The sequence below is a fragment of the Azolla caroliniana genome, unplaced genomic scaffold (genome assembly GCF_043228905.1).
Source record: "Azolla caroliniana isolate FFs.n. ecotype wild unplaced genomic scaffold, voAzoCaro1.0.p SCAF_20, whole genome shotgun sequence".
Taxonomy (NCBI): domain Eukaryota; kingdom Viridiplantae; phylum Streptophyta; class Polypodiopsida; order Salviniales; family Salviniaceae; genus Azolla; species Azolla caroliniana.
In genome coordinates this window covers 12566838-12585356 of record NW_028230455.1, presented here as the reverse complement: position 1 = coordinate 12585356, position 18519 = coordinate 12566838, and the positions used below count along the sequence as shown (strand labels likewise).

Below are 18519 nucleotides of genomic sequence, written 5' to 3'. Positions count from 1 at the left end.
CATGATACCACATACCACATACCACATATACCATATACATACCACGTAAAAAAAACCACAAACCACATTCCACATATACATACCACATACAAAAAAACCACAAACCACATACACACGTACCACATTCCACATACACCATACCACATGCACACTATCACAAACCACACCATACCACATACCACATATACATACACCATCACCATACCATATACCATATACCACATTACCACATACACACACTAATGTGTGTGATGTGACTTATATAAATGTGTAGCTTGACTTGGGAGTATGCATGCAATAATACATTACATGATCTATGGCTTTGACTCTTCCCTAGTAATTAATTTAGTACTAGATTTTGTGACACACACTTAGCTTCTACTATCTATATTAATGACCCCCTAATTAGGCCCCATTATTCCCTAATCTAATCTTCCTACTCTTTCCATCCCTTCATCAGCTAATCACTCCTCCTGTGGCACTAATCAAATCTTCTATTCCCGATTCCAATCTTCTTTGCAACTATATTATAAGATCATCTTCATTAAATAAGGCATTAAGCCACTCATAATAGTCGGGTTTAGATCGTTAATCATCATGATTAGCATAGTGATTAAGCTACTTGGTGTAAGCTTAATCTCTAGTATCATCTTAATAGCTCTCTTCTCTCATATGAAGGCGATGGATTTCATGCTGAAGCCAGGATTAGAAGAAAGTGACAGATCCGAAGATGGCATTATTGGAACAGAGCATCATCATCACCACTCACTTGATAATAAGGTATGCAATTAGTGATTATGTTATGATGATTGATGACTAATATTAGTGGTAATGATGAAAGGATTAGCTATTAAGTAGGGATTATGTTAGGCTTAACTAGTGATTTGATGAGGCTTAACTGTTTACAGGATTTGAACACCGAACCTGCAGATAGGATGATTTTGATCATGAGATCAAGGAAGCTATTAAAGGCAGCATCCTATTCTGATGGTCATCATCATCATCATCATCATCATTACGGAGATAATGCAGCAGTGCGAGAGAAACAATTCACCATTGAATCATCTAATTTCAATGGAATCAATGAACAAAAACAGCCATTCAATTCAACCCAGAATCCTTCCACACCGATTGATGATGATCAAAATTATGCCTCTTCCTTCCATGTTGATTACAATGAACCCAAAACCCATCCTCCTAAGAATAATTAGCTGCAAATATCTCATGATTAGCACTAATCACATGGATCTTAATGCTGGGTCTTATCACTAATCCTCCCCGATCATACATAATCAATCCTTATCATTTACAAAAGGATTAGTCAAATGGGGGCCTTCATGATAATATAATGATGCACCTCCACTCACACGCTAATGGGAAAGGATTTGACCTAGCTGCCTTTGGAGATTAGTACTAATCACATATGTGATTAGCACTACTTACATTTGAGATTAGTGCTAGTAACATTTGTGATTAGCACTAATTGCATTTGTGATTACACTACTTACTTTAAGATTAGCACTAAGAAACACTTGTGACTTAGCCCTAATTATATGTGTGATTAGCCCTAGTGTTAATTACATTTGTTAATTAGCTCTAATCCTAAAGTTTTAATACTAATCACAAAGGAGCGATGGTGATTATATTTAGGATTAGCACTAATGGTGAAGCATTGGTGCTAATTACAAGGGATGGAGCTAATTTGGAGAGTAACATGGTGGGTCACATCACTATTCTCCTATACCCACATGCTAATTAGAGGGGTTTGAGTAATAGGTCTCATCACTAATTGGTATCACTAACCATAGAAACCTACTCCAGCTTGGAGTGTAAATTTGTGTAAATACATGTCCAGTAATAAAATTTACATATAATTTGTAGATGACTCTAATATATGTCACCAAGTTTCAACAAGTTTCGAGTTTCGCCACATTTGGTGATGTTATGTATTATGCATTGGTTTCTATCAATTATAGTGTTTGTCACCAATTGTGTGCTAAATACATCATGTTCCATCATCCATCTGGTTAAACTCAAGTTAACAATATCATCCATGGATATGTTAGTTAGGAAACACTTTTTCGAGTGATGAACATTGTCGATTCCTAACGGAACTTTTCGTCAATTGTTAACTTCAGTAGTGAATTGTTGGTAACATATTATTCATATTACGTTTGATTCTCTATGGATGTGTTGTTAAGCTAGTGATTGATAACTTTGATACTAAATCGTGGGTAACGTAGAATTCATATTACGTCCGATTCTCTATCGGTAACTTGTAACAAAATCAAGGATCCATTCGATGTTGGTGTTATCAAATGTTCGAAAATTGTACGGGAACATGGGAAGTATGTTAACAGGCAATACATGTTCATCAAACTGATTACAACGATGGAAATCAAATAAGGCCCATTGGCATGATGTATCCAAGCATTCACTCATTCTTGTCCATTAATTGAACAATGCTTACATGGTACCAAGCAATTTAAACATACAAATGTTGTCTCTAGAGTCAATATAATGCGTCAAGATATTCAATCATGCACCCTACTCACAATGTTTATGACAGAATTGGTTATTGGACTCTAGTCTCCCAAATTCATTTTCAAATATACTTGACACAAATTAATTAATGTTGATAAGACGCATTACAAGAAGAATTTTTCAAATGCACAAATTCAATGAACCTCTACATAGTATGAATGGTTTTCAAAGCATAAATTTATATCATAGATACACATACACACAATGTAATGTTGTTAACTTATTGATTATTTGGCTAATAATGATGCTAGTATAATGAAGTGGAATCACATATGCATGCACATGATTTGAAAGTCTTTTTTGTAAACAAAAGAATGCTCTGGCTATGAAGGTCATCTTTATTAAAAACTTAGAAACGGATGTGCAATAATGTAGTTGGGGTATGTTTGTAACTCATTATATGTTTCATGAACTTTGATGGTTACTTGTGGGACTTTCATGATTACTAAGTGTCATCTTGTGAAACTCGTTGTATGTGCACCTTAAATAATTGGCATGCTTTGGATAAATCATAACTCATTCCTTGATCAATGTGGGCCATATTTTAACTTATATAATGTGTTCTAATGTAATGTGAAGTCATGCATATATAGTAAACCATACCATGTAAGATTCTAATGTTCTATTCAAACTGTCTAGAAATGTGATGATGCAATGACATTTGAGCATGATGTTGACCAAGAAATTGATATCCGACTAGTTTACAAGTAAGATAGAAAATGAAGGGTTGTCTCTTCATTGTGATTTGCAAATAAGTATTCATTTGAATATAATTGAACATTTTAGTACTGGTTCCATAATGCTTGTGATGTGTTGGTGCCTTCTCAGATCATATTTTTTATGTTGATGTTAAACAAACATGCTTAAAAATGGTGGTTAGCCATATCTCCCTCTCTATCAAGACTTTTTCTGAAAGGAAACGAGAGAAAATATAGACTACTAACTTGAGTTTTAAATGTGGGCCTTTGGAAAAAGAAAAGAAATCTCGACTTCAATTTATCGGTGTTGTAGGGGTCCCTATGTCTCTTCTTCTACAAAGACAAAATAAAGATGTTTTGTTGTCCAACTAGATGTATACAAGTGTTCCTTAGTGATTACCCTATTTTGTTAAAGTACTAAATTTAGTACAAGGTGGTCTTGAGATCGAGCTACATGATCACATGAATGTGTTACGTATCAATGCAAGCATTACACTCGTAGCTAGTGTTAGCATGCATAGTGTTGACTTTCCAAATCCAATGAAATACCAAGATCTTAGCTATGTCTTTGACATTTATAATGTATATTTGACTAATCAAGGTTGGTGCTTGGTGTACCATTGCAATAGCCACCAATATTTTGCATATCAGTTTTTGGGAAAAAGGTAAAATGATGCCAACGTGATTTTTGTACATATGTTGAATATTCGAGATATTCATTTGGTGGCAAGATAAGAAATAATGTGTGGTTTTAACTTTATCAATGCCACACCAAAGGGAGCCCAAATGGGTCAACTTGTACATGGGCATATGACATGCCTCTTAGAAGTATAGTTTTTTATTTGTAAAGTATGCACATGCATATAACTGGAGTATGTAAGTTGTGTTGGTGATCGTAAAGAATGGGAACATGTTGGTGTTTCATAATCGTGGTCTGGATGGTAAAGTGTTTTCCAATTAAGTTCATGATTGCTTCGCATTTATGTAAGGATGGATCATGTTCTAGTGATATATTCAACATCATGTTGGCAATCCTAAGGACTTTATTTCATGTGGAGTGATTATAATACGAAGATGCTATATTTGTAATATGAAGGCAATGACACACGTTGACGGTGTTAAGATACCATGGTCATGTTTTCAATTTCTCAAGGTTCCTTTGGTTTGATCTACTTTGTTGGCTCATGCATATAGATGCTAAAGTTGTGAGTGTGAGCATGGTGTTATGGTTTCTTTGTTTCTTTTTCTCTCATGTAATATTTACAATGGCCACATAAATGAGTGTGGCTTCCCTACTTTCAACAATTGGCCTCTTTACTTCAGTAGGATACACACGAGCCATTAACACGTGTGTGCTTCCAAAAATTGGTCTCTTAACTTGGGTAGGATACACCATGATATTTTAACACTCAAATGCTTCCAAAAGTTGGCCTCTTTTCTAAGAAATACATCATAAAACATTAATATTCCAAGTTTAGCAAAACTTGCAACAGACACTTGACTTCTTTTCTTAAGTCTAGTGCGCATGTAAGGTCCCTCTCTCTACCAATAGAGATACAATTGCTAGATCTGGAGATCATTGCTCACCATCTCCAATCCGCACAAAGATACCGAAATGCACTTGTTAAACTTAATCATAAACTTATTTCATTGCTTGGATTAACCTTGAATATGCGTTAGCACAATCATCAAAACTATCATACATAGTAGATATGCTCTTCATGCTTGTCAACAATATCAAAAATCATTACACCAAATGCATTAAGCTCATGATCATGGAGTTTTAGAAAATTTGGAGCTTTTTATATTTGTTTTTCTTCCCAGAAAAATTATTCTTCATTTGTAGAACTTCTACATACATGACAAAATGATTAGGCTAAAAACATTGCAATGGCTCTAGCCATGATGACCTATAATAAACCACAAAGAATGGCATGGGTAGTGTGACATCTTGAAGCTCAAAAAGGCAAGGACACCCACCCAAAGTATAGGGAAAATGTCCACTTGCTCACTTCAATTTTCGGATGTGTGACTTTACTTTCATGTCTACCGTAAACTTGAAAGCATTATGGATGCCCCAATTATGTTGTAGTTTCCAATATCTCAAAAAGAGAATGATTACCATCATCTCTAAAGTGGAGCCATTTACTGTAAATTGAGCAAATACCCATTGTCTTGGTGTTAGCTAACAACATGACAAAATCTACCAAATCTCAACGATCTAATTCCAAATCTTTCGAGCATTTGGATGTTGTATGAATAGGTGAGACTATCTTCCAATTGAAATGTGCAAAAGAGAACAATTACCTAGTGTCAATCCATGCATCTCGTTATCTCATTACATTACTTATGTTGCACCAAAGTACAATCATCTTCTCCTAAGGGAAACCACATCATTTATACATGCTAGTTGAGTGCATCCCTTTGTTCTCCATCTACGCCATTGGTTTTGTATGCTTAAGTCACATTCACTTTGCTATGAGATGGGGTGTTGGAGCACATGTGGGGAGACTCTTGTGCTATGTATAACTTTCCTTGAACAAGTTTGAACTTTAGAGTGTCAAACTTTGATACAACTTCTAGTCTTTGCCAAACAACCTTACCAATTGACTTCTCTTTGTGTGTGCGTGTGTGCGTGAATGAAGTTAGTAAAGGAAGAAGACATTGAAGATGTTATCATTGGGAATATAGTCATCATCGTAAGCTTGTGCATAGTTGATGTGGTGTTATTTGCAAATACTTTAGGAGATGCACACAAGCTTATAAGGGCATTGGAAGAGTTTTGTATACATACTAAGTTGAGTATCAATAGCTCTAAAAGAACAATTATGCTTGTGAAGTGTTAAAATAAGGATAACGCCCACACTATGTAGAATAATGAGCCATATGAGTTTATGGAAATCTTAAAATACCTACCTTCGCCTTTAAAGTTCCCTCATATCATATATAGAATGAACGTTCTACTTGCCGCTTAGAGGTGAGAAAGACAACATATTATGCATTTGAGAATACATGCAATGGTAGAGAAATAAAATGTTTGGTCCTCAAGAAATACATTTTCGACACTTTGATGACTATTAACATTAGGTGTTCTCTATAGGGTGGAAGTATGGGTGGTAATGTCATTCCTAAGACCACTTAGAAAGAGCTTGAAAATATCCAAAAACATTTTCCTACAACGTTTCTCCAAGTTAAGAAACAAACACAATACACCTCTTACTTCTTGAGACAAGATCATTCCCTTTTGAGATTATGTCCATAGAAAGGTTATCAAAAACTTGCTTAAGCTTCAAAAAAGTACCTCACAAGCTTATGGTTGTTTCCAAATCAGAGAAATGTAGCCCCAAATATGTCAAACCCCACTTGATCACTACAAACAAAGCAAGTATTTGTAGCTAGTTTGCATCTCTTTAGAGGTAATCCCAAAGGTAAACCCCCAATCAATACTCTCCAAAGAATACATTTGCAAGAACTAGCTTAAATAGAACGTTTGAAGATCTTCTACACTCCATAATCGAAGTGGTTGTTGTGATGTGGTACGTGAAAGGGAACAAAAGTAGATAAATGTTAGGTTTGCAATAGGTCAAGATTAAGAGATTCCCAAAGAAGAAGTGACAAGGTAGAATTAACCAAACAACTAAAGGTAGCTCAAGTGGCAAGAGTTGTCTACTTGAACAAAAAGGTCGATGAAAGATAAAAGGTTAAGGGTTTGAGCCTAGCTAGGGTCGATGTAGGGAAAAAGTGACCTATACTGAAAAGGTGGTGAGTATGAATAGCAATGGGCCCCGTTTCGGTTCAAACCGAACGAATTGTTAAACCGTGGCTTAACGGTTTATAAGTTCGAAGATAAATAAACAGTTTGGTTTGGTTTCAAATGTTACTAATTAGTTCGGTTTTGAATTTCATGGTTTAGCGGTTTCGGTTTAATATGTGTTTCAGTTTAAAGGTTAAAAAATACTCCTAAATTTTCCGTATAGGCTCTAGCTTTCAACTTTTAATTTTAAACTCTAGTTTTAACTTATTAAATCTTATATGCATTATATGTAGAGTCTCCTTTTCATTTATGATGACCAAATTTATAATAAGAATGATGACCAAATTTGAGCAATTTTATGATAAGTATGATGAGCAAATTTATGATAAGTATAATGAACAAATTTATAATAAGTATGAATCATGATATCCCCTCTACGACACCTATTACGAAAAGGCTCAAAGTTTGAGTGGACAATAGAATGTGAGAACAACTTCATCCAATTGAAAAACACACTAAACTAAGCACGTTAGTTGGCGCACCCAGATTTCTCACGCCCCTTCCTTTTGCAACCAAACGCACCAAATCATGGGTAGGGAGTTGTACTACTACAAGCAGATACAACAGGGGCAAAGCACCTGATTGCCTATATAAGTTGATCGCTTACTCCTGCAGAAAATAATTACTCCACAACAAAAAATGAATGGTTAGGATGTATACATTTGGTACCAGGCCTTATGCATTGCTATTTATAAGTTGGTTAAATGTGGAAAATAAAAGACTGTCTCAAGATGTAACTACTTTGTCTACATTAAAAGTGGAAATTACAAGAGTGGTTTGGCTTTGCTTGGGGAATCCATCCTTATGAGAAAATCTTTTTATTATGGGGCAGATGGATGATGTTAAAGGATGTTGAAGCACTTCTAGGGAGTGACAAGGAGGATAGATTATGTTTCATTTATTTTTCAAATTTGGGGAGTGGTTTTCTCTTTTTTCTGGGGAGGATGAGTGGAAACAATTTTAGGTGTAGCTAACTATGAGCAGGTTGAAGAAGGATGGTGTTTCACAATGCAACTTCTTTGTGTGGATACAAAGTAATGGAAGACGCTAGAAGGCCGCCATATGACCCTCATCTTGTGTGCTTTACCTATGAGGAAAGAGGGACTTCCAGTTCAGGCTATGGCTTCTAAAAATGCACTAATTTCAGGATATTACTACCAAGTGGCACTATAGGAGTGGTTAATAGGCACAGTAACTTGCAATGGAATCATGAGTATCAGGCTGCTAAAAGACAATATTGAGCTTGGAAAGGCATTGTTGGACATATGCTATATGTGGCTAGGTGGATCATGGTTCAACAGAGATTTTTTGTGGTTTACTTGGTGATCATACAACAAGGATTGGATGTGGCAGAATGATGTAATTTGAAGAATGGTCTACATGCTATGGTTCTCCGAAGTTGTGTGAGCATACAAGTGGTTCATTGTCTTCATGTATACGAGGTAGTTTCAAGAGAATGGAGGGAGTATAGAACCAAGAATTTGGTGTTAACCAACAAGATGATTGATGTGAACGTGCATATGAAATGTGGTTGTCTTGAAGAAGTATAGAATGTATTTGATTGCCTTCAAAACCGAGATGTAGAGGCATGGAATACATTGTTCTCTACCTTGGAAGCTTGTGGTAGCATTCGGTTTTTAGGGTAAAGGAAGATTTATTGGAATTGCATTGGTGGATATAGCATGCTGAAAAATCATTCTAATGGTTCCAATCTATGAGTTGCGAGGGCTTGTCTCTGGATGTCACAACTTTTGTTTATGTTTATGGAATAGCTTGGAATGTATTGATTACAAATTATGTTGAACAAGAGCAGGTTGAAGAAGCATTGAAATGGTTCATATCTATGAGTTGCGAGGTCTTGTCTTTGGATGCAACTACTTTTGTTGTTGTCAATGGAATAGCTTGGAATGTGTCTATAGAATAACTTTCAGATTAGTTTTTCCTCTACTTTGGAGTACATAGATTTGTTTCCTTAACCATTGTCTTATAAAGATGAGTTGGGAAAAAATATTTTGTATGTTGCAATTGTTATGACTTTTCTAAAAACTAATGGAAGGATATTTTGGTTTTGAAAAGAAAAGAAAGAAAAGAAAATGAATGGTTATCAATCGTATGGGCTTTCAAAAAGTTCCATCCCTATTTGCATGACACCCACGTCAAGGTAGAAACAGACCATCAGCCCCTAATTCATCTAATTAACAAGCCACACCCACTAGGTCGTCTATTAAGATGGGCAATGGCTTTACAAGAATATCGGTTCACATTAACTTATAAAAAAGGAGTCCAAAAATTGATCACCGATGGTTTGTCAAGAGTGGAAACACAATGTGTTCAATTCAATCCTACACTAGTCCAATTACCCACAACGATGGCACAGATACCAGCCCTACAACAAGCCAATGAGAAAATACGACAAATTATCCATGAGATCCAGTCGACAACATACAAAAAGGTACACAGCCATTTCCAATTACAAAACAATGTCTTATTATTACTTTATACAAACAGGGAAAGAGCCACGAATCTACATACTACATAGCTTGTGGAATTTATATATGCAATTTTTTTACGATCACACGATGTCTGGCCACCTCGGATTCCACAAGGTGTTGGACAAGATCCGTCTCCGGTATTATTGGCCGCAAATGTGTACAACGATCGCGGTTTACATCAAATAATGCCAATCATGTCAACAGATTAAACCACCCCATTCCAATGACGACCCCTTTTCCCGAATCCCAGGTAGGAAACAAGTATATCTTAGTCATATCTGAATACTTGATGAGATGGACCGAAACCGCCACAATTCCGGACGCACGGGCCAACACCATAGCAACAAAGTTGATGGAGCGGATTGTTTTCCCACATGGCTACCCAACCCGCATCCTATCATATAAAGGACCACAATTTAGCGGAGGGGTATTGCAAGCATTAGCCACACATTTAGGCATTCAACAGATATTTACCTCACCATATCATCCCCAGACGAACGGATTGACATAACAGATGAACAAGACGATTAAACAACAACTTACCGCATTCATCGACCCATTACACACAACGTGGGACTTGATCCTACCCTTCATCACGCATACGTATAATACCTTGGTGCAAGCCTTGACTCGAATCAGCCCTTTCCGAGCACTATATGGGTGAGACCCCCGCTTACCCCGCGACATCAAGGTCGACCTACCCAACAAAAATACTCGGGTCGACGCAATGGATTGGTGGCTACACTTGCAACAAATCCAACCTATCTTATGGTCGAGCATACACAAGAACCTACAACTAACTCAGTGTTGAGATATCAAGCTCAACTAGATTTAGTTAGTTAGTCAACACATGTAACTTAGAAGTTACCTAGATAGAATCTAGTTAGTGTGTTGACCTTAAAGCCTTAAATAGGATTTTGTACTTGAGTGGGATACATTGTAGATCCTCCACTCCCATGTTCATTTAATATAGGACTTACATCATTGTACCTATATTCTACTCACACATGTGCACTTTTGCACATGAGATGTATATATACCTCATTGTGGGTATTTTTGTATTGGACGATGTTTTTTAATATAGTTAACCATCCCCATCTTGTCTTGTTGTTCATAAGTGTTCTTTCTCTCTTCCTCTCACACTCTCACACTCTCACATACATACACACACATCACATAATCTTCCGCTACTTAATCACATAATTAGGTATTAATTAACTTGTAGTTAATTACATAATCAATCACGACAAAAGCGGTGTTATCATAAAAGCCGTCGGGCGATAGAGTATGCAGCGGGAGCAAAAGTCCTAGTCTATTTCCCGATCCGGTGACGGGGACTCAGTGAATCAATGATGCATAGATGGATCCCTTTTATTGTCATCCGATCAATGAGGACCAATACCTATTCCCTCAATCGAGATGCTAATGGATGGATGACCTATGCGCACGTGATGTGGATGAAGTCGTATGTCAACCACTCCACAGATACTACCACAACTCAAGCATCACAAGCAGAAGCAACTCACCATGATGTCCCCTGCAATGAAGAATCATAAAACTCTCCAATCCCAGCCAACAAGCAGGATGAGCCAGAGCCGCCATCAAACATGAGCAACCGAGACGCCATCTGGAATAGCCACACATTAGATGTAGCCCCCACAACAACGGATCAAAGGCACCATCAAGCACAAGCGACATATGCAAGTTTTTCGAAGGGGGGAGTTGTGGGATCGCGTGGTAAAACCCCTCACCTAACCCAAGTAACTATAACCAGGGTTAGGGGAGTTATACCATAGTTTAGTTAGTTATACGGTATACCATAATTTAGTTAAGGGTTAGTTAGAGGTAACTAGAGGAGTAACTATAAGTGTGCCAAGATAACAGAAGGTACCTTGGAGTGTACTACGAAACTCTATAAAAGGGTTGAGATGTAATGGAAAAAGGGTTGTTTTATGATAAACCGGTTTGGTTTGGTTCTAAATTTTCCGTAAATGGTTTGGTTTCTCCTAATTTTTAAACGGTTCGGTTTAAATGGCTTCATAAATTTTAAACAATTTGGTTCGGGTTTTTTTATGAATAAATGGTTTGGTTTGGTTTCAAGGCCAAGAAACTGAACTGAACTGGGCCCATTGCTAAGTATGAACATGTCCATGAACATTATTGACCTAAACCTCAAGGGTTCACATCTGACCCTCAATGCTTGAAAAGTCCTCGAGCTCCCAAAATCCATTGAGTTGAGGCTTTGGGCGCCCAAACTGCGAGTTCCGTCCTGCTCATGAACATCGACATACCCAATCAAATTTGCACATGCATAACCCTATATATATACACACACATATATAAATATATACATTAACAAGTTCACATTGACAAACCGATACACATTATTCTTGATGTTTATGTTTACACACTCATATACACATAAACCCAAACATATACATAGAAATATAAATATAAATACTTATACACTCACTCACTCAATTACAAAATTGTACAAAATGCATTTACGGTTACAATTTACAAGGACATACATTGGCATTTACTCTTACCTATATGATTATATCCAAAAACTAACATACTTGCATTTCACATTCACATACACACACATGAATCTACACATATACATACTTATAAGCACAAAGTTATATAGTTAGGCACACCTTTATATTTATCTACATACCCACACATTTTCTCGTAATGCAAATTTGCATGTAAGCATCAAGCATGTAGTTAAGCACAAATAAACACATAAACCAGGATACTCATGGATTGTGGCTAAAGAAGATCTTACATTCCTGAGGGTGGAAACTACTAGCATTCCACGTGATCAAGTGAAACTAATCAATGTATTCCTCAAAAAGAATGTTGTCATCTCTTGTTTAGGTCCCTGGTGGTCCCACTCACATTTTACACGCACGTGCAAAAGTCTACCAAACCATCCATTCTTATTCAACCTTAGATGATGGCCATCAAAGAGACTCGATGGTGCAATGGTTCACTTGTAACCCCATAAAAACCAATCAACCCATGGTGCTCTTCGATTTCTATAGGTAAATGACCACATATCAATGCAATACTTTGTAATTGTTGCCAAATAAACCCATAATTGGGTGAGATGCATAATAATAGTTACACTACAACAAAATCATAAATTTTTTGAGATTGAGCCTCTACTATATTTCGTATTGGTTTGACCCCCTAACAAAATAAACGATTAAATTGAGAACATGACATATCCTTTCCATGCCAACATAATAATCGAGAATATGTCATTAACTCCTTTTCAAGGAAATACAATGTTCTTTACTAGATGATGGTGCCCATAAAAATAAAAAGAGTGCTTCTTTCCATGGGACAACCAAGTGTTGGGCACATGAAGAACAAGGAAAATTAAGTAGAATATATTCATTAAGTAATTGCTATTGTGATGCCTTAGTCGTTGTCCTCCCATATTTTAGACCTTCCTTCTCAATGCAATACTAGAAAATAGATATCCACAATCATGAGTGCGAACACATGTCTTGAGATAGCAAAAATATGTAAGCCATCATATGTGTAGATAAGTTCAATATTGCACCCCTCCCCCCCCCCCCCCCCCCCAACGATTAAGAGTTGCTAGATGGTTTCTATGCAACACACGTGATCTATGATCTTATCACTCTTTGATCATAACAAATATCGAAGAGGTTGCAAAATGGAATGCAAAGCCTTTTGGGGTCCATGGACAAGTTTTCTCAAATCCAATTGCATCATAATTAATTCACGATGAGTATTATGGCCATAATCCCTAACTATTTGAAAATTAAGCACATTATGCAATATATTCCTACTTGCATTGAAATTGTATTGGGTCAAGTGTATGCATTTTTGCAATCTATTTGCCAATACCTTAGTAAATACCTATCAAGAAGGTGCATGTCCACCCTTTGGTCCTCTATATGCGTTGTCTGCACCAGAGTTGAAGGCCCTTAGTGTGTATCTCGATGAGAACCTCGAGAAAGGATTTATTCAACCTTCTAAGTCACCAGTCGGGGCCCCCATTTTATTTGTGAAGAAGAAGGACGGCTCTCTACGCTTATGCGTCGACTACCGAGGTCTCAACAAACTCACTGTGCGCAACCGCTATCCGCTACCTTTGATCCCTGAACTCCTTGATCGGATTAGAGTTGCGCGTGTCTTCTCCAAAGTTGATTTGCGTGGAGCGTACAATCTAGTACGCATCAAGCCGGGGGATGAATGGAAAACTGCATTTCAAACACGGTATGGGCATTTCGAACACAAGGTAATGCCTTTTGGTCTTACTAACGCTCCAACAGTTTTTCAACATATGATGAACGATATATTCTGGGAATATCTTGATCATTTTGTTGTCATTTACCTCGATGATATTCTCATTTTCTCGCCAAACATGGAGGAGCACACTCGCCAAGTCCAATTAGTTCTTGCCAAACTTCGCGAGCATGGCCTTTATGCCAAAGGTGAGAAATGCGAGTTCGATCGTACCTCGATCGAATTTCTGGGCTACATCATCTCGCCCATTGGCATCACCATGGATATGAAGAAGGTCTTTGTCATTCAGGCGTGGGCGACTCCAAGGCGACTTAAAGATGTACAATCCTTCCTCGGCTTCGCGAATTTTTACTATCGCTTCATCAAGGGGTTTTCCACCCTAGCACAACCTCTTATCACTCTCACCCGTAAAGGCACTCCATTTTTATGGACCTCGAAGGCCCAAAATGCGTTCGACTCACTCAAACACGCATTCATCACTGCCTTGATGCTGCTACATGCCGACCCCACCAAACCCTTCCAAGTTGAAACCGATGCCTTTGACTTCGCCATTGGCGCCATCTTATCCCAGGCAGACAACACCAACCTAATGCACCCAGTGGCTTACTACTCCCAGAAATTCACGGCATCCAAAATCAATTATCCCATATACGACAAGGAGCTTGCTGCTATCATTGTTGTCTTTGAAGAATGGCGACCCTACTTGGCCGACGCACAACATTGTGTCCATGTAGTGACTGATCATAAAAATTTAGTTTATTTTTCCACCACTCGTACTTTGAATCGAAGGCAGGCCCGTTGGTCGACATTTCTCGCCGACTACGATTTTGAGATCGTATTTCGACCTGGTGACCAACATGGGAAGGCCGATGCCCTTTCTCGCCAAGCTGACCTTGCACTCCGCCCTAGGGATGTTGCTTATGCTCAACAATCTAGACGTTTGTTGAAACCCGACCAATTGCATCTTTTTGCCACTTGTATGTTGCAGGATGATTCATTACTCCAACAAATCACTGATGCATACAAGACCGATGCGTTCGCCAACGAGATTCGAGATAGTTTGCAAAACCCCTCCAATGCGACCAAAAGGAAGGATCTTGACACCTTCCCCATACAAGAGGGTTTGTTGTTCCAAGATCATCTCTTATACGTCCCAGAGGGCCCATGTCGCACTCGGGTGTTGCGGGAATGCCATGATGATCCACTTGCAGGTCATTTCGGCGTCGCGAAAACCCTCGAGCTAATCTCTCGGGGGTATTGGTGGCCACAACCATGGAAGTTGGTCAAAGAATACATAAAGAGTTGTGAGGTTTGTGCTCGCTCCAAAGCCATTCATCATCGGCCATACGGTTTACTACAGTCGCTTCCATGTCCTCGTCGTCCCTGGGCCTCTATCTCTATGAACCTGATAACTTATCTACCCTTGGTCAATAGCTATGACTCGGTGTTGGTCGTTGTCGATCGGTTTACGAAGATAGCTCACTTCACTCCATGCTCCAAAACCATTTCCGGAGAAGGAATGGTGCATCTACTACTCAACAATGTGGTACGCTGCGGACCCCAGTTTGTCTCTCACTTCTGGCAGCGCCTGCTACAAACTTTAGGCATCTCTATCAAGTTGTCATCCGCTTATCACCCCCAAACTGACGGGCAAATGGAGCGTGTCAACCAAATCCTTGAGCAGTATCTTCGGTACTCTGTTAGTTACCAACAAGATGATTGGGTCAACTTACTTTCGCTCGCGGAATTCGCCTACAATAATTCTCTCCATGCATCGATTGGCGTCACTCCCTTCTTTGCCAACTATGGTTTACATCCTTGCTTAAACATTTCCCTTCCTACCACTTCCGTGAACCCTTCGGCGGAGGATCACGCCCGCATTTTGGAAGAACTACATCATGATTTATCCTTAGAGCTTAGTCTTGCTAGTGAATGATACAAGAAGCAGGCTGATCGCCATCGATCTACCACTCCACTCTTTGAATTTGGAGACATAGTCTGGTTGTTACGTTGACACATCTCTACTACTCGTCCATGTGCGAAACTTGATTACAAGAAGTTGGGACCATTCCGTATCATCGAGTGCATCAATCCCGTCGCCTTCCGGCTCGCCCTTCCATCCCACTTCCGGATTCATGATGTTTTTCATGTCTCCCTCCTCGAACCCCATTATGCTTCACAACTCCCATGACGTCAGGCCCCACCACCACCACCTGTGCAATTGACGACAGGGGAGGAATACGAGGTCGACCAAATCCTTGACTCGCGTTGGCACCGTCAACACTTGCAATACCTTGTCCTATGGAGGGGTTACTCCATGTTTGAGGCCACGTGGGAACCATCGGAAAATTTACAAAATGCCCCAAAGGTCGTCCACGATTTTCATCACCAATATCCCCACAAACCAATGGCCGATTTGGGAAGGCGGTGTAGGAGGGGGGATAATGTCAAGATTCGAACTCTTGACACGACCATGTTATAATCTAGTATCATGGGTTAACCAATATATCTAGTACACAATTATGTATGTAATTGGTCCTTATTGTTTTGCTAGCATCATGTGCATAGTTGCTCCCTTATAGTATTTACACTTGGCACATGCATGCATACCTACATGCTCTATTGTAGATTCACATGCGTGCAACAAGTATGCATGCCATGTAGTATAAATAGAGGAGTTCACCTTGAAGGAATTCAAGGTGAACAACACCAGTTATGGAGTCTTTCCGTTAATACAACTCATCCATTTGTCTATCTTCTTTCTTGTCTCTTGAGCTTATGATCTATCTGTGACAATACCTAATTAAACCCCTTGCCCCACCAAAGAACAGTTTATCATTGATGAAATGCCTTAAATAATGTCATGTTTGGGACTAATTTGATGAGATCAATCTTCCAAGATTGAGGCATACAATGAGAATCTTAACTATATTGGAGTATTGAAATTATGGGCCTCTTTAAAATGTTGGAATATCGCTTAAAAACTTTATTTGTCAAGTCATCCTAAATAGGGCTCTGACCACTATGAGGTTCACCTCATCCTCTGTGAGATCTGCATTCAATTCATGACTAAGGGGGTCATGCGCAATATCAACCACATTATAAAATTCATACAACCAAGGTGGGAAGACACCTTACAAAAATATAAATATTAAAATATTTCAATATTACGTGAAATCTTGAGGGAAGTTATAGCAAACTTACACCCAATCGTTAACACTTCCAAGGAATACATATTGTGAAATGGCCTACCACACGATACAACTCGGGGAATACTCCTAAAGCAATCACTTTTCAATCAAAGGAAATGTATAAAAAGAACAAGGAACAAGAAGAAAACTTAACAATTTATTTATTCAAGAGAAGGGGTCAAAGGCATAATGTTTTGTAGAGAGGTTTGTGAAAGTTTAATTGTATGCTTTAGAGATGAAGAAAATGGCATGGCCTTATGAGTTAACTTTAAGAAGCTTACTGTTTGGTGAGAAATAAAGTGTCAATCGTGCTAGGCTAAGAATTGAGTGAGAGCGTGATCCACATGATTTATATACTTCATCCAATTAAATTTTGTTACATTATCAATTGTCTAGATGGTACTACATTGTTAATATGCTTAACATCCTACAAACAATGAGGACATGCATATTCGTGTATAAGATCATTGGCCAAATGGGAACATTGTTTGACTAATTTAAAAACCTTGATATTCAACATATGTTACCATTGTTGGAACATAATAATTAACATGTTAATTAATTGTTCACAACCAACACCCTCAGTCCAAATACCTACCATTTGTTGCCTTCATTAAACTTAACATATAGTGCATATGTATGTAAAGAGGATATATGTATGTAGTCTCATATTCTTGAACTCGGTCGGGTGGTGATACCCCGATATACTTGTATAGTCTTACTGTAAAAATCTTTTCTAACTAATGGGAAAGTAGCTCTATTTTTGGGAAAAAAGAGAGAGTACATATGTTACCTTCATCAAACCAAAAAAAGTATTGTAATAACCATGCACTCCATCATATAAATTTATCTTGAATATCTAACTTTTAGTACAATTGTTAGAACAAATTATGTAATATATCAACCACAGATTGACACATGCGTGATATTTGTAATATTCTCAATATTCCAAAATATGAAATGGCCCCAAGAATATTATAAAACCATTCGTTTTTGCAAAATAAATATATATAAAAAATCATTTTTTGAGAAAAATAAATAAATAAAATTTAATTCACTAAAAAAAACAACCATTCATTAATAGATTATAATTTAGTATTAAGTCTCCTTTATAGTGTCAAATAACATGATTGAAGAAACATCTTATAGAAGGGGAGGATCAATCAATACAATAAGAGGCCGAGAAGCTAGAGCTTGGGATTCGTTCTGTTTCTCTTTTGGTTTATTGGATCTATGGAATATTCATTCCATTTCTCGAATGCAAGGCTCCCTTCATTTCTCCCGTTCAAATGGTAGTATGGTTGCAGCTAATTTGGCACGATTGGACAGGTTTTATGCTAGTAGCTTTTTTTGGGAAGCTTCTGGATTTATGGGGATTATTCCTGGGGCGGTAACTTCTGATCATTATCCATTGAAGTTAAACATTGTATTCACCAAAGGTCCTATCTTAAGCAATTCCGTATCCCGAACTCATTGCTTGCTGATGAAAC

At 37.9% G+C, this 18519-nt stretch overlaps 1 protein-coding gene across 1 annotated transcript; it reads left to right on the top strand.

Moving 5' to 3' along the window:
• The first annotated feature begins 582 nt into the window (after positions 1-582).
• LOC147851083 (uncharacterized) lies at positions 583-1211 on the top strand. Its single transcript, XM_087335557.1, has 2 exons — positions 583-780; positions 909-1211. Exons 1-2 carry the CDS (start codon positions 598-600, stop codon positions 1209-1211), a joined length of 486 nt encoding a protein of 161 aa, XP_087191683.1. The 5' UTR covers positions 583-597.
• The last annotated feature ends 17308 nt before the right edge of the window (positions 1212-18519 follow it).